Raw genomic sequence first — 18,136 nt, 5'->3', positions numbered from 1 at the left:
AGCCTGGAGTGTCAGGCAAAAGCTTTGTATTTAAAGTAACCCATAGGAGGATGGAGGCTTTCCATCTCTACTAGGAGCCATCAGAGGCAACTGGACCGATTGATGATTGGTGTCAGGATTATTTTTTTGAAGCACCAGATTATGCCATCTGTTTCTGGTGGACCTTTCTTTACCCCTGAGGATGTTTAATACTTAAGTAGATATAGCCAGATGTTTGCCCAAAAGCATTGACTACCTGAGTGCTCTGCATCACAGGCACTTCGCAAGAAAGGATGGATAATGGGGAATACAAATAGCCAAAATTGCTTTGGGACACATGGACTGTTCAGGTAGCTGGCATGGAAATTAGGGAGGGAGAAGCCGGGAGATGTGCTGGGGTTTAGCTGCCTCCCTCTGAGGTCTGAGCTCTCCAGTATCACACCAAATGTTCCTGCTGCCAGCCGTAGGCACAAGTGAGTAGAAGCACAAAGGACAGTGACATGCTGACAGTTGTTCTGACACTACTCTCTTTGTGTCCCCAGTTGTGCTTATTCATGGATTCTGGGCTGCTCTTCTGCAAAGCCCCATGTGACTCGGGGAAGGAAGGAAACTCGTCTCCCTTACATAAGTGTCCAAGTTATGAGACAGACTCAAACAACACTTCCACTTCTCACTAATGATCCCTTGAGCTCCCTGGCTTCTTCTGGACCCTCAAAATCTCCAGCCCTTGTTGCCAGTATTTCCCAGCTCTCACTATGGCTCCTGAAGCTTTCTGATCAATCCTCCTCCTCCCCGGTGCCCCACGCACCCTCCGCTCTCCGCTTTGCAGATTTTGTCTGTCCTGACGATGACTGCTCCTGACATGCCTATTCTTGCCTGTTTATCTGCTGGCCTTCTCAGCTGATGTAACCAAAACACAAATGCATATTTCCAGAATGTTGGAAGCTTCTGAAAGAGCAGATAAGGTGAACAGCTGCATCCAGGACACGAGCATTGGGGTGCAGAGACAGAGGAGAGAAGGGAGTGTTCATGTAAGACTTGGGACAACCTGAACTCTCTTCACATCTCCTATGGCTTCCCTGCTCCTTGTAAAAACCTGTTTTCCCACAGGTTTCATGTAGTTGCATCTTGTCCTCTCTTCCTTCCATTGTGCAAGAAGTGGAACTGATGGATCCCAAGGAGAGTATGTGCTTAGAGGGAGAAGTACAACATATAAAACTTGAGGACACTGCAGATCTCTACTGCAGTTTGAAAATTAAAAATCTAAACCCCTAAATGTTGTAATTTGGGCTGTCATACCTTCTTCCCAAAGCTGCTTTAATTTCCAGCAAGCAGATCTAACATAGATTTGCAATTAGAAGGTATGCAATATTTTAAAATTCCACTTCATTTATATTAATAATTAGATGCAATACAAATACTACATTTCCCTCCAAGGAGATTAACCTTTATTCACACAGTGGACGTCTTCAGTGGCCCCCATGAGTAAGTCATGCTTGTCATTAAATGCAAAAATAATTACTTGATTCAGGGCAGCAAGTCTTGCTGCAACCCTTGAGTTAAGCATTACTCTAGGGATAGACAGTAAAAACCACAAAAATGGGGCTTTGGCATTCTAGATTTGTACGTAATTTGAAAAGAAAACAAGGAGATAGCTGGAAAAGTGCTATCATATGTCATCAGAGTTCCATTTTCTTTCATTTATTGACATAGGCAATCTGAATTAAAGAAGCCTTGTACTTTTTGGAGTAAAACAACCTTTCATCAGCCTTTAAAAAGTTTAATGGTCTTGAAACTCCCTGGTTTAATGCTTCCTGTCTTTTAAACATGTTGGGGTTTTGATGTGTCTTCCCTCAGTGACAGCCCTATCATGTCAGGCAGAAATACAAATCTCCATTTGAAGACCACCTTTGACCATCCTAATATGCTTTGCTTGTCTGAGCTCTTGAAATGTAAAATTGCAATCCACTTTTACCTAGGCCTGTAAGATGCTATTTTGCTACAACTTCTGATTTTACCATAAGGGACAATGATAGTTCTCTGTACCCATTTCATTTAAACAAAGAGAAAATCTGACATTAGCATAAGCCCCTTTCAAGCCCAGTTGTGATCAGTTGAGAAATTTGCAGTGATGGAGAAGTATCAGCATTGAGTGAGACAGGACTTTATGGATACTCCTACATGAACAAATTACATGCGATCAGGGATATTTTCTGGCACTGAGGGCAAATGCAAAAGATCATCCCAATCCATATTATTAAAATTCTTCATTCTCTGCACTGACCACAATATTCCAGCTGGGATAGACCCTTGCCTGTGAAGCTCCCATACAGCTGGCCAGCTGATGGATTCCCACAGGGTGGGCTACCAGTTCTCCTTCACAGGTGGCCTCATAGCCTCACTCTTATGTTCCTCAATTAGGGATCGTGTTGCTCAATTAGTGACACTCAGTAATTAATTCTAGAAAATGCTTCATACAGAAGCAAAGCCCCTGTGTTGAAGACCATGCAATCCAAATATCAGCCCTGTCTCACACATTTACATGCTGCACATTACAGCTGCTGCTTTTGTACTTTTTGTTCTGTTTTCTTGACTCTAAACATTGAACTAAAGGCAACTTTAGCAAACAAAGCAAAAAAAAAAGTATTAGATAGATACATGGAACCCAGTGACTCCTTGTGTTACTTAGGGTCTGTTATTTAGGAAAGTGATTCAGGGCAGGAAATTGCTGTGAATTTCTTCTCATAGATTAAGCTTCACATAAAGCTGTAGTCATTTCTCTTCCCCACCCAAACAATCCTCACAATCCCAAATCTCTCTCTTGCACATCTGTCAGGCCAGGATCCGTGCTAAATGACCCTTCATCCTTCTTGCCCTTTTCCTCCTTCTAGGCCATTATTCCCACCCAGGTTGCATTGGTGGTGCTCAGGGCAACGTTCTCATGGTCAGGAGGGGGGCTCTTGTAAAAGAAAAGGGTGAAGTGGAAGCACTAAGAAGTTCTCCTTGCTCCCGTTCACAGAATAATCTCCTGGTTTGGGTTGGAAGGAACCTTAAAGGCCACCTAGTTTCAACCCTTCTGCCACGGGCAGAGAACCTTCCACTAGACCAGGTTGCTCAAAACCCTGTAACTTGATTTCTTTCTTTCTTGCCCTGCTGCAGAACTCTGTGTCTGTCAGAATAGCTCTGGTAACATATTTGATCAACAGACTTGGGCTGTTCAAGAGGGGAATGGTGGTGAATGACTCCTAATGAGGTTCTCTTGGTGTCTGACCAGTTTGAGAATCCACTGATTTTAACCTGATGGAGGTTTAGCATGACTTTCCCAGAATGTCTCTTCAAGGATCTGTCCTACATGGACTTGTAGAAAAGGTATGTAGGGAGGCACAAACCTCTCCCATCAAAGAATGTGACATTTCCATATTTTTGCCTTTGTCATGGACCAAATTATAACAGAAAAAATACCCATTATGGCTTCCTGAGTTGTGGAAGCAGAATAGAAAGACAGATTTCAGGCGTACTTGACTTTTTCAGAGAAAAGTTTCCACTGACTTTACCAAAGGAGATCACTTCAAATCTCTTCCAAACCCTGCTGAGCAGCTCTGCTGCCAGGCACTGAAATTACCATAGGGAAACACAGGACCAGAAGGTCCTCTTGGGTCACCGTATCAAGCCACATGGGGATTTCTACATCTGAGTTTGCCTCCTAGGACTTCAGGGACAGAAATAAGGCAGTTTTAGGGGCTATTTAGTCCGATATGTTTAGGTTTTTTGGGTGGTAAGATATTTTATGGGTCTGCAGACTCCATTAACCAGCTCTGACTGTAAAGGCACCTCCATGTAATTATTTCAGATGTAGATGTTCACGGTGACTGATACATATGCTCTCAAACATTTTCTGTTGGTAAGCTACTTGATCATAACATAAATATTTAAGCAGGGCTGAGTGCATGACCTTACACTTTGTATTTCATAATTCCATGCATCATGCATTAATTCAATAATGGTTATGCAATCTTGCCTACAGGATAGTCTGATACCCTAGAAATTGGTGGTGCTTTCTACCTTTGTGCTCTCAGAAAATGTCATCAGTATTTTCCTGAGTGAATGGACAGCAGGAAGGAAAAAAAAAAAAAAAAAAAAAAAAGGCTAGGACTGATCCTAAAGGAGGAATTCCATCCTTAATTTTTGCTTTTAAGGAAAGTTCTTAAGATGTCACTTTCCTGGTTATAGACCCCACATCCTGACATGCTTGTGACTCCAGCAAGACAAGATCCCCATGGAAACGCAGCAGTGATTTATCAGCTTGTGGTGGACTGGGGAGCAGGGCTGGATGTGCCATGGACATACAGGGATGTGTGAACGGGACAGAGGTGGGACAACAGCAGTGCAGAACTCAGCCCTTAATGCAAGTTAATGCACAGCAGCTCCGTGGATTTAACACTGAGAGATGTCTTTTGGGTCACACAAAGCCCAGCTGGAGCAGGAGCAAAGACAGCGAGCGCATTTCTGCAGCACATCGAGCTGTCCTTCCCTTGGTGGCACTTCAGGAGAAGCTGGCAGGAATCACGCTTCATCCTGGTGGCCACCAGGGGATAAAAGGGTGGCTTGGCCAGCGTGCGTCACGCTCACCCAGCAGGGTTGGGAGGTTGTTCTGTGCGTGATGGAAGTGTCACTTTTATTCATGCACGTTGTTAGTGCCCAGCACACACAACTGTCCCCTGAGAAGTGGCTGGTGTCACATCGACTCTCGCACCAGCTGACCCACCAGAGCAGGGGGCACCAGGACCTGCCTCGTGACCCTAATTCTCCTTCATCATCTTAATAATTCCTGTCTCAGTGATTTTCTTTGTTCACCTCAGTAACATAAATATACATAAAAAATAAGTCAAGCCCTTTTGAAAACTTAACAAATAGCATAATTATTCACTTAGCTATTTCAGAAGCTCTCTCTTACAAATGAAGAAGAAACTATTATGATCTCTCTGGTTTGGCTTTACTTTCTGAAGTAGCCTCAATGACTCTAAAATGCCATCTGACAATGGCAGCACGGTTTTATTGTGCAAAAAGCAGTTACACAGCACATAGTTTTCCAAGTATATTGTAAAGTTTAGTTCCTTGAAGATGATTCACACATCAGCTGACCAACCTTAAATATAGGTCCGTGTGGCATTGCACACAAATTGTCCAAGACATTTTCAGGATATATGAATACAACCCAAAGACTAAAGATACACTAAAATTCCTTTCAACAGCTGGACTGCTCTGTAACACAATGTTGCCCAGGGCACTCACTAACTTTCCCAGCTTTTCTTCCAGCATTCCTTTGAATTTATGTTAGGGAGGCTGGGTAAGACCTGCAAACTGAACCACTGAACATACCACAGAATTGCAGTGGTTGTAACACTTTCAACACCCATTTTCAGACTTTACAGGAGTTCAAGAGCAGGTTTGCTCCGTGATTCTCAGCCTTGCAGTTGGGAAAATGGCCACAGACACCACTGTACGTACATACTGGTAGATGTGACAGATAGACGTATTCAATTTAGATGCATGTGCGGATCTGCTACACCAGAAAAAATGCTGTAAGATTTCCTCATGCCTCCAGAGACTATGGAGGCATGTAGAGTTCAAATGAGATACAACCTCAGGATAATATTCTTTATCAGAACTGACTCTTGGAACTCAGAGGAGGGACAAGGATCTCAGCAAGTTAAAAGAGAAACTTTGCTGGCACAGATGGCAATGGAGTTACACGTAGAAGTTTTCACACATGAGTATTCTTATTTGAAAGGGCTCATGGTTCTTTTTAGCTACCAGAACTTTTGGGTCTGATGATGTTATGCAAGTAAGTAAGTTGGTGAGTTCAATCAACTCTTACTGAAGAAAGCAACAATTTTGCCAATGCCAGAGGAGTAAGATGACCTCCTGTTTACCTGATAATCAACATAATGAAATCTCCATGTTGGCACTGGATGAGTCTCATGATTCAGAATCTGTTGTTCACCACCTTTATCACCTATGAATAATTTCCTTTTTTTTTTTCTATGAGTGACCCAAACACAAGAATCATTCCTATTTATCAGTCTTTGCCACAGCCTTACAGAACTGTTGGCTGAAAAGAGTAAAGCTAGCACTTTTGCTTTCAGCTGACCAATAACTGCAGCTTATCCATGCTGACAGAGTTTTTCAATATCTGGTTTTACACCTGGGACAGTCTTTTTTTCGAGCACTGAAGGTTAAATATATGTAGATAATGTTAATGCAGTCTCTGCTGAGCCAGATTTAATATTTAAAGAACTTATGTGCAGTTAATATCTAAGGGTATCAGATGTTGCTAATTCACATCTTTTAATAATCCATGAATATTTCAAATGTTAACATTTTCCCCAGAATTTAACACATATTATTTCCAGATTTCATCATCATACACAGAACACATTACTTAATGGCAGGGGGAGATTAACTTTCTAGGTCTCAGACTAAACTCTCTCAAAAGATATAATAAATAATTATTTTTTTCTAAATACAGAAAGTAATATTTTACCCTAACTCCTCTAATCAAATTTAATTCCAAGGAAAATTTATAGAAATGATAAGTCATAGAAAAAAACTTAAATAATTTCCCACTTTCTGAGTAATCACAGTTTAATCTTTTGACTTTTATTAAAAAACCCCTAAAAAATATAATTTCCTCTTGCAATCAACATTTTCAGTGTGAAAATAACTACTAAAATTTGAGTTAAAGTACACAAAACAACACACTTTGCTTTTCTACAAGCTCTTTCAAGAACTTTTCTACCCCAGCAGCTGAGAACCAAAACATTGGGTACTTAAAAGGAAAACAACCACTAAAAGCAATCGGTAGCAAAACCCAACATTTTTTTATAGCAGCATCTACTATTAAACAACTCCCTACATAAACAGTAAGGCCATTAGAGCCACAATGTCAAAGATGCTCTGTAAGCTGAACAGGCAAAACATTTCCACAATGACTGAAAGCCAGCAAAGCGCTCCTTAAGATGTCAACAGGGAAATATAATTCAGTCTTAATAGGTTCAGAGCTTATGTAAGCCATGCTTATGGGATGGTCTATTAAAAAACCAGCAAGTGAGCCAGTGACATTACTGTAAACAAAACCTGCAGCTTCCTAAAACATGCAGGCTAAAGACGTTCGAAACTCCACTCAATGACACTGTGCTGTGGTAAGGTTCGTGTGTTCTGGGCCAGAAGTGAAGGGAAATAGAAATATGTCCCAAAACAGGGACAGTTGAGGTGATATTCACAGTTGTATAGAAAAGAGATCAGGAATTCCTTCAGCCCCATCAACGGCCTAAAAAATAAAATCATTATGATCAACCCATGGTGTCTTTCCTCTAGTAAAACATCTGCTCTTCTGGAAAAACCCAGCAAGCCCTCATTCCCAACTGGTAGTGCAGTTTTGTATTTGGGATAGGAGCAAACTTCTCTTGGTGGCAACTTTGTTCATCGAATTAAAATCATGGAGCAATGTGAGATTTGCCATTTCTGGGTTAAAAAATGGTACATTTGCACACACCCACCAGGAACGGAAGAAAAAGAAAACCATCTTGAGAACTCACCACCAGGTTTCCTATCACCATGACCAACAAGAAGACAAGAAGGCACAGTGGCTGCCCAGCTACTTCCATACAGTCCCACATGGTCTCGATCCACTCCCCACACAAAATTCGGAAGATGATGAGGAACGAGTGGAAGAAATCATTCATGTGCCACCGTGGCAAACTGCCAGTTGTGCTTATCTTCTTCACATTGTCCAAGTAGCTTTTCCCAAAAAGCTGCATTCCTACCACGGCAAAAATGAAGACGATGATGGCCAGCACGAGAGTGAGGTTACCGAGGGCACCCACAGAGTTACCAATGATTTTAATAAGCGTATTTAAGGTCGGCCAGGACTTTGCCAACTTGAAGACTCGCAGCTGTGAACAGAACATAAACAACAGTGTCAACTCACAGAAGCAACAGCCATTTCAGCCAATGAATTATTAAAGTGAGTAAAACGTGGAAGATGTTAAATGCCTCAGTGTGTGTGGTACAAGGTGATTTTAGCCATTAAACTTCCTGTTAACCTCATTACTTCTATTAATAAAACATCAGTTGGGCTTCTCGGATGAGAATTAAGTTTTCCAGAGCTATGCTCTGCCTGGACAGACATGGATAGACATGGTTTTAATGACACATTCCCCCACTGGTGGGGAAAGGATGGAAGGATGAAATCTATTTCTTAGTACTTTCTTTTGTGTTGCTTTTGCTCCTGAAAATAAACAGCCTGGCAGGCATCTGGAGAGAGGGGTTTCAGGTTTGGTACCACAAAGAGAGAAGGAATTCCTCTGTGCCTCAGAGCAAGCCTCAGTCAGATGCTATTAGCTGTTAGTTCCCAGGGTGAAAATCACCTCTGTGCTGACGATCACACAGTCTGTGCACAACACACAGCCCACTTAAGACCTATTTTAAGGATGTAAATGGTGCCTAGCCCTTGTGCTGTGTTTTCAGCTAAAGGTTTAATTTAAGCCCTATTGAAGCAAGATTGCTCCAAAAACTGAAGGGAGACACTTAGGACAGTGATGGAAAATTTACACTTTTGAGCAATTTTGGGGGAAAAAAAAATTCTTTTCTTCTGGAAAGTGTAACCATAAGGGTTTATTTTCCTGATCTTTAAAACTGTGAAGCCATATCATGGCCAGAATGATTAGCATGGACATCCTGGTACATGAAGTGCAACACAAATGTCAAGCTGGCAAGGAAAGTACTTTTCTGTTCCAGCATGTTGCCAGTCTTTCATTAACAGAACACCACTATCCTCTGCTTGACAAAGGGGCTGACAGCTAAGGAGTTCCCGTGAAAGACAGATGCTATGTTATGCTGATCAGTTCTAGAAAAAAAAAAAATCTCTCTGTGAATAATTCAAAGACATTTTCTTTTGACAACATCTGAAAGAACAGTGGCATGTTTATAATATAATTTAGGAATAACAGTTCTGAAAATAACAAGTTATCAGCGCTTGCATTTCTTGGGCTATCAATTTTCTGCTGTCTATGCTAACAGGTGTACAGGTATAAAGTGGCAGATCTTTATTACAAATTGGAATTCAAATATTTTAAGTGTGCTACAAGTACCTGGCACAGCTAGAAGGAATCAAATTATGTTCTCATTTACCCTGATGTAAATCTGGAACAATTCCATTTATCCCACAGCCTGTAATTAGTGTCACGTACTGTTCACCAGTTTGCAGCAATTATAGGCAGATGCGTTTTTAAGAAAATATGTTGCATTCATGTCAGAGTTTATATGTAATAAAAAAAGATGGGTAAGAACAGAAGAAGACCATTACCAGTCGGAAGGAGCGTAAAACAGACAGGTTTCCCATGCTGGACAAACCCAGTTCCATCAGGCTTAGAATAACAATTATGCTGTCAAAAATATTCCAGCCCTGCTGGAAATAGTAGTAGGGGTCAAGGGCAATTACTTTGAAGATCATTTCTGCTGTAAAAATCCCAGTGAAGACCTGCAGAAAGAAAATATGAAGTCAAACTAACCTTTTAAGCACAACTCCTTGCTCGTGGAGTTTCCACTCACACAGGTGAACCCACAAGAAAGCCAGACACATTTTACAAACAAATACTTGCTTTTTTTGGTGGCTGACTCTTTATGGCTATTACAGTTTTGTCTAGTCTTTTCACAATAATATCTGATACTGCTCTAAACTTATAATGACATCTAACTTCAGGATCTGGATTGGAACATACATTTCCATCTCCTTCCATCATCTGAATAATCACAGTGGTAAAAAAAAAAAAGTTAAAAAAAAGTGTAAAGGTGCCTTTTATAAAGGTTAAATCTATTCATTTCACTGGAGAAAGCTACGTGAATGGAGAGTGCGTGTTAAGGGCTATTTGGGTTGTAGTGTATCTGCTGTATTATCCCTTTTCATTTAGTTCTTATTATCAATAGAAGGGAAATGCACACCTCCAGTTATTCTGAGGTTATTGCTGGCAGCAAAGATGATTAGAAACTCTAATTTGAGTCTTGGTCTTTTTTTTTTTAATTTTTACAAATAGTCACAGCGATTTTCTTCTCATTGCATCTTGGGAACACATTGGTTATTTATGACCCAGTTCAAATGTCATATGGTGGAGGTTCTAATTGGAACATTTTTCTTTAAAACAACTTATAAATATTACCTATGAGGCAGAGGGAGCACAGAAAGGAAGGCTGCTGACAGCAAATCCAGTTTTAATAGATTCACGTAAAGTATCCCAGAGAATCAGATTTTGTCCTTTTGTATGCCCTGCTTAAGTAACATTTTAAATGCATAGTGCAATGCTACAGTCAACTTAAAATGACAAAAGGTGAGCACCAAGTTTGTCGTATACTGTTTTATTTTCATTTCACATCCTAGTACAGGCTGCCCAGAGCTTTGTGTTTCTGGAAAATTCTGAAATTTCTGAAACAGAAATAGATATATTTGCAGAAATTGATAATTTCTGTACAATTAAAGTACATGGTTTTCTGTGAAACCATCGACATTAATGCACTTTGTTGGTCAAACAATCCAGCGGTTATGTACCACTAATATAAAGTCAAGGAGAAATGTTTTCCTTCCAAGAAGCTGAATATTTGCAAGATTAGCCCAGCAAAATTGATCAGCTCTGAGCAACAGAGATGAGACACCCAGTAAGATGTGAAAAGGAAAGGTTAAGATGATGAAATTATGATATTAAGGAATACAAATAAATTATCATAGTTTAATTTGAGCAGTGTTTGGCTTTACTCTCTAACACTTCAGGAATTAATTATTCCAAGTGGCCATTTTACACAATTCCTTATGGAAAATACCTTCTGTTTCTCCTCAGGAAAATGATATCTTGGATTGCAGCAATACCTCAGGATGTAACAACTTTCCATCACCACCTCATACCAAGAATACAGCACACAACCTGTCTCCTATTTCTAATTAGCAAAGAACTTCTGAGTCATAGGGGTTAGAGATACCAAAGATTCCCACCATAATGCTCACATTTTTCCTGGGACAGAGAACAAGACAAAACTGGATGTCTGTGAAATTGTATCCAGGGGACTGCCTTAAAAACTACGAGACCATGCTGCACACATTATGCAACCCTCTCGCTGAGAAAATGACTCAGGAGGATCACTTTCTTTGCCTGAATCATTTTAATCAATAGCCTTCTGAGAAGGAAATGTCACAGCAAGACAGCAAAATGTCTGAGCCTTCCTGAAGGCATCAGGAGTTGTGTATGTGCGTACCAGCCACAAGTTCCACACGGCACCTGCTCCTCTGTGCCTGCACAAGGGCTGGGTGTTTCATGGGATAAAGGCTGGAAAGAAAACAAGTAGCTTAACATCCCACTGGCATTAAATATGACAGTCCTGATGTGGAGCACTTTGTCTTAAAAAAACCCAAACTTTCAGCCATTTAGGCTTTAATGCTGCATAATGGTACCTCAGCTTCTAAAGGAAAACAGAAATTGAGGGAATCTTGCTCTCTCCACTCATTTTTTAAGCGGTGGCACTGTGTGGGCAGATGAACTCTGTACACGTGCTCGGCTGGCCTTCTGATCACATTTGGAAATGTTGATTCCTCTAAGTGATGAACTAAAGGGGCCTGAAAGCAGCAGATGCTGAACGAAGTAGATGGACAATCACAGCAGGGGAGCCCCAGTGACTGGCAGATCCAGAGAAAGCAAATTTATATTCCATTTTCATTCTTTCATTTCTCTCAGAAACATTTGCTCTGAGTAAAAAAAAATGTCAAAGGCCTGCCCTCTTTAATATTTCCCCTGTTTAATGCTAGCATAATCACTCAAAGAGGGTTAGATGTAACGGGAAGACAGCCAGCCAGCCAGCGTGGGGGCAGAGGGGGGGCTGGCAGTCTGCAGCTTAGGGGATGCAGTCACCTGGCAGCCTGCCTGGAGCTGGGACTCCCTTCCCTTTCATAGGGAATTGCAAAAAATGTCAATTTTCATTACAAATGACTTTGCGAAATCTTCCACAAAATGGAGTTACCTTTCTCTGACCTGCTCTACTCACAATTAATCCAGTTATGGGGGGGGTTAGTAAAGCTGGCGAGGGTGAGCTGGGATGGTCTGGGCTCTCACAGACCCAAGCTGGGATCTCAGGAGAAGGGGAGCCCCGAGCCATCAGTCTGCTATAAAAAATACAGGCAGGCTGTTTTGCTTACTTTATACTTCAGCACAAAGAAGAGAAATAGCTCTAGGCAGTGCTAAGAAAATCACAGTGAGATTTTGCCTTTTTTTAAGCAAAATTTTGCAAAATTTGCTTTGTAAAATTTCTCTCTCTGCAAAAAAAAAAAAAAAAAAAAAAAAAGTGTCTCTCTGAAGATTTTCTCTGTCTGCAAAATTCCTGTCTAATTTCCTGATGGCACCTGGCACAGCCCTGCTCAGCCCTGGCAGGTCTGCAGGAGCCGTGTTGGCAGGAGGGATGTCAAGGGCTAGTGTTTCACTGCCTGTGGTCTGCAAAGGGGGAAAGTGATCTGCCAAAAGCAGCGTGAGGAGCAGACACCTTGACTATCCCAAGTGCCAGGGAGGGTAGTGGCAGCTTTGCCACCTGCTTTGATGGATACTCGGTTGCAAAGGAATTTTTTTAAGTCATCTTAAAAGGCCACAAATAGTTGAGCAACAAGAAGGAATGCTGGCTGCAAGGTGAAGCTGGATACAGTCCTGTGAGATGATTTCCAAGCTGTCCTTATCTACTGCTTTCTGCAGAGAGCAAGAGCATGGGTTTGGAGCAAGACAGAGCCAAACAGATTTCTGCTTAGCACAACAACAGAGGGAGATTTGCCAAGACACATCAGCTGAAAAGCTGAAGACAGGTCTCACAGTCTAGGGGAATAACCTCAACCTGCCCAAGGAAGTCCAGAGCTAAAAATAACAAGGACCAGGGTAAAGGAAAAAATCCATATGTGGCATAACCCATATTCTAGGACTGATACAAAATGCCTGGTTATTGCAACTACCTACCCAAACCTGCCAGCACAGGATGCTTCTCACTAAAGGCAGGTCTCCCATCTGCAGTGTCTCTGTGGGCTCCCACCGTGGTCAATGGTTACTACAGTCACAGCCCTACAGGCCACAGTTCACCTTTTCCAAAAGTAAATGTCTTTACAACATCACATTAATGGGGCTTAAAATTGTCCATTACTTTCCATTGACTTTAAAGGGAGACAAGGACAATTGGCACAGAGAGACTCCTACGCTGTAAATACCTGAGGTTAGGTGACGTGAATCCAGCTTTGAGATACTGCAGCCTTTGTTCTCACAGAAGTAAAGGGCTTTTTTAATCTCTGCTGTGAGCTCCTCAAATGCAAACTTTGCAGCATCCACCTTTCAGATTCTCCAGATCACTCATGTTCCTATAGGATATTTCTGCTGCTACCACTAGGTTTTAGGGGAAATTCACCATGCCATAGCTAGATGGCCTGTGCCTTTTCTAAAATTAAAAGGATTTTAAACACTAAGTTTTAAAGCAGTAGCATGTGGTAGCTTTTAAACATAACTCAGAGAAAGATGATTAAAGAAAAAGCTTCCATTTTGGGGTAAGTGCAGAATTTTAGTGCCCCCTGCATCACAAGTTGTATCACGTTGCCCTTGGAAAGGCTTTTCTGCTGTCCCTGCAGCTTGGCTGTAGACTGTCACTCTGCTTTTCCTTGGAGAAGTGTGGTCTGTGCTTGCTTTGCAGCTCTACAACCATCTGCTCTGGCTTGCACATTAAGTTTCCCCTCAAAGCATCAGCCATGCTTTGCTCCATGTCCCCTCCACCCTGGGGTTTTCAGAAGACCCAGCACATGTAGAAAATGCACTGCAGGCACCTTCCAGCATAGCTATCAACCCATGATCAAACACAACTCTATTTCCCTCAAAGATCTTGCCCAGCTTTTTTCTGCAGGTTTCTTTTTTAACGTAAAAGTCACTATTAGTCACCAAGAACTGCTGCCTTTTCATTGCTTTACCAGAAATCCTGAATAAAGCTCATTAACCTTTCTCTTATCTCATTTCCTTAAACAGGTATCTATCAGGAACAGCCCCAAAACATGGCTTTAATGGTTACTAATAGCATTAGAATATGTTAGCTTGACAAAAATAGACGCTTGTTCTTCATTCAGTTCTCTTCAGAAAGAGGTGGTCATGTGGACTTGCTTGACAAAGTAAAGCAATGCTGGCAGTGTATCAAAATGGGACATTCCTAAGTCACAGCCAAAACTTTAAAAAGTAGGAAATGCACCCCTCAGGTGGCCCTTCATGTTCACACTGACTTACCAAATTGCCTATGTACAGCATGTGGTCAAACTCCTTCGTCATCTTGTAATGCTCCAAGGCCATGAAGAGCGTGTTCAGCACAATGCAGAGGGTGATGGTGAGGTCGGTAAATGGGTCCATTACCACAAACTTGACAAATTTCTTGATTAAAACCCAAAGCGGGCAGCAATCCCAAATGAGGAATTTAACAGCAAAGTGGTTCCAGCAGGGAGGACATTTCTGGTGTGATTCCTCAAGCTCTAAGTCACAAGCAGTAAAGTCACAGTCAATTCACACTGAGCTATATGACAAGAGAACACTTAAAATGACTCATAACACAGAGGAAGGCCCACAAATTACCCCGAACTTTTTACAATGATAAAAATATTTCTGTCCTAACAGGTTGGCAAATTACACACTTTGGGGTTTTAGCCAGTTGACCTGCACTTAGCAGACAGTGACCTGTTCTGGAAGTAATAAACTTTTAAAAGTGTCACAGGCAAAAAGTGAGAATCACACTAAGTATGTGAAGTCCAATATTATATATAGGCTTGGATTCTTATGCTGTTTTCCATTTTGCCAAGTTCAAATGGATAAGAATACACTATCTTCATTTAACTTAGACTGGAATATCATTTCCAGGTCACACTTTCAAAGTATCTTAAGAAATACCTTTTAAAGCAGATAAGAGATGAAAGTTCTTAAATCCAATATTTAGAGCTGGTTTAAGTACTTGAGAACCAGAGTATCCCTGGTTATCAACAGAGTTTCTGTCCTCGATGTGTAAGCCAAAAAGGCATTAAATATCTGATTTTTCTGAAAGGCCCACATATAAAATCAGGGAGCCCATAAGCCAGTTTGAAAATGCTACTAAAACTCCAAGGTGCTTTTTAAAGGTGCTCTTAAAATATTGCCTGTAATACAACTTTTACATGCTCATTTTACCTATGCACAAAAGAATTGAAATAGCCTCCTAAGTATAATTTGTGTTAAACGGTGAATAAAGAAAAGCCAAAAAAGACAGTTAATGGCTAAAAGACAATGATCAGCAGAATTGCTTAATGCTTTCCTATTCTGATTCCTTTATGGGCATGGAATGCTCTATTATGGTTTTAGTCTATATAATTAGAACCTGCACTGATAACAGGAAAACTTCAGCCAAGGCTGTTATTGCAATCAGTTCATAAACAGCCTCCTCTCTCCAGGCAGGAAGCATTTGGGACAAGGGGAAATGGCCCCAAGCTGTGCCAGGGGAGCTTCAGATTGGGTATTAGGAAAAACCTCTTCACTCCAAGAGTGATTAAGCACAGGTGGAGTCACCATCCCTGGAAGTGTTCAAAAACCGAGTGGACGTGGCACTTTGCAATGTGGTTTGGTGGGCACAGGGGTATTCAGTCAAAGGTTGGACTTGCTGATCTTGGAGGATTTTTCCTCAGACTCTCTGATTCTTTATCCACTTTCTTCAGAGGACAACAGAACTGTGGTATTAGGTGTCTTCCAGCAAGCTTTCAAAATACCAGATGGTGTCCTAAATGCAAAGGTTTTACCCAAACATCTGTGCTGTTCTGACATCTTTGGGAAATGAAATCGCTCCCAAGAAATGACTCTTTCCAGCCTCCAAACAGAGAGCTTACAGGTAAACCCTAACATTAAGTGAGAACCATAGATTTCAATGCAAAATCCTAATTTTTTTTTTTTTAACTTGCCTCTGAAAGCAATAAAGGGTTTAGGGCAGTCAAATCCTTATGGACCTAATTTTCCAGGTAAATCTAGAACACATAGATGTATATCCTTATTCTTCACAACATAAGCCCATTTAAGTCCAGGTTGCTGCTAAAAGGGTCGGTTTCACCCTTCTCAGCCCCAGCCACATGTTATTTCTCTGCCCTTTTGCCAGCTTTTGTGCTCCTGGACCTTCTGGGTGAGCTGGTTCTGCTTGTTGATCCAGCTGAAAACCCATCATACAAAGTGCAGGGACACAGCAAGAGAAGGAGGAGGGTGTGACTGTCCTCTTTTGGCAGTGATGTTGCATGAAAATGGTTTAAATCAATTAAGAATCCACATCCTTTCCCACTACAGATGATCTCTGGAAAACACAAAACATCTAATTTTTAAAAAAAATCTGCAAAAGAAAAAGTAAAATTAGCCTGTTTTTTTCTGCTGCTGTTAGAAAAATGGTCAGAAAAATACAATCAACATTGCGTTGGAGATGTTTTTCCTCTTATTTTTAAATTTAAAAAGAAATAGGTCCTTTCTTGTCAGCAAGGCTTTGTAATGTCTGGAAAAAACAGGCAGCTGTTGGCTACCCAAGAGCTAAGAGCAGAAACCAAATAAGTAAAGGGGAAGGGATTTCTGGTCCAGCTGTTTCAAAGTTTGGCACAAATCTTACAGCCATGAATATGGTTAAATCCCGTGTCATACTTAATTCTGATTTGATATTCATTGTTAACGAGTATTCAATTTCAGTGACTAATGAAAGTCTGGGAGTTAGGAAAGCTTTGATGAGGATTTCTTCTATATAGAATGATAGAATAATTTAGGTTGGAAAAGACCTCTAGGATGATTGAGTCCAACTCTTATCCCAGTCCTGCCAAGTCCACCACTAAACCACATCCCTGAGTGCCATGTCCTGAATTATCCTAGTCTGGATGGCCTCTATTTCTGTGGTATAAAGGAATAGAAAAATACCATTAAATAAATAAGAAGTCCAGAAGTCCAGGCCTTTTAGGCATTCTTAACACATTACAAGAAAGCAAATCAATCACAAGTTAATTGCTAAAAACCCCACAGAAAACAAGTAAAACCTTTGCAGACTACATTAAACACTGAAATACACCAAAGCGATTATTTCTCTATTAAGAACACAACCCTTTATTTAGCCAAACACAAATATATCTTCTGGCCACAATACTGCTGAATATAACCATGGGGAGGGTAAAAAACTGAGGAAGGGCTTTCTGGTTCCACACTGGGCTATTTCTAGTTCCTCTCTGTAAAGCATCTCTTAGGTGAGTCCCTCTGTCGTGCCTTGCCTTCCTATCCATCAGCCACATAGAGAATTAGGCTGCAGGAGAATCCACAATTTCCCCTGCTACACACCATGTTCTTGACTGACTTTTTCTGTGTTCTTAGGTGCTATCTCCTCTCTCATCTCTGTTTGCCGTGTAGGAGACACGAGAAAGTGTAGGAAGGCCTTCCATGCTACAAGATTGGGAATGTGGGGTCTTGCTCTGAGTTGTCTTGGTGAGAAGAAATTTGTGAGAGGAACACGCAAAGTTCCTGTCTATGGACACTCAGAAGAGGAAAATCCTCCTGCACCTCGTGAAAAGAGCAATGGAAAAATTTGTTGAGAAATATTTACATGGTTAAAGGGGTCCTTTGAGCATCCTTGAATTTCACGTGGGACTCAAACACGCTACAGTGTCCCTGTTGTGAGAGACTCTGAGACTTTTCTCCCCCACAATTTGGATGTTCTGCATGTGGCTGGTGACTGCACATGCCAGGATTTCCATCAGCCCCAGAGAGATGAGACACAAACAAATGTAAAGTCAGTACCCAAAGCCAGGCTGGTACTCCCCTACCCTGCACCGTGGTGAGCCCTGTGTAAATCTAACACCACGACAGCACAAAATCTTAAATCTTACAGCTCCAATTCTGATTATATGGCTTTTTTTTTTATTTTATTTTTACAAGTCCATGGGTAAGGTAAAGATCATATTGCCTCTGTTATAGGGGTTGCAATAACTATCCTTAGTGCCTTCTTTCAAAACGATATCAGGACATTTTGTGTCACTTTTTTTCCTGCCTTTTAACATGGACGTGGCTTTGAGTTGGGAAACTGAGGACGT

General features: G+C 41.1%; 1 protein-coding gene across 7 annotated transcripts in view; it reads right to left on the bottom strand.

The window, feature by feature from the left end:
- Positions 1-18,136, bottom strand: part of LOC104686420 (sodium channel protein type 5 subunit alpha) — a 215,177-nt gene that overhangs the window by 87,797 nt on the left and 109,244 nt on the right. For all 7 annotated transcript variants that reach the window (XM_039549365.1, XM_039549364.1, XM_039549366.1 and 4 more), the window contains 3 exons: positions 14,310-14,548; positions 9,347-9,520; positions 7,578-7,934 (listed from right to left, as the gene is read on the bottom strand). In XM_039549365.1, the coding sequence (XP_039405299.1) occupies positions 7,578-7,934; positions 9,347-9,520; positions 14,310-14,548 (770 nt within the window). The remainder of the gene's footprint in view (positions 1-7,577; positions 7,935-9,346; positions 9,521-14,309; positions 14,549-18,136) is intronic.

The sequence above is a fragment of the Corvus cornix genome, chromosome 2 (assembly GCF_000738735.6).
Source record: "Corvus cornix cornix isolate S_Up_H32 chromosome 2, ASM73873v5, whole genome shotgun sequence".
In the NCBI taxonomy this organism is placed as follows: Eukaryota; Metazoa; Chordata; class Aves; order Passeriformes; family Corvidae; genus Corvus; species Corvus cornix.
The sequence above is the reverse complement of the archived record's forward strand: the minus strand, read 5'-3'. Positions and strand labels throughout refer to the sequence as shown.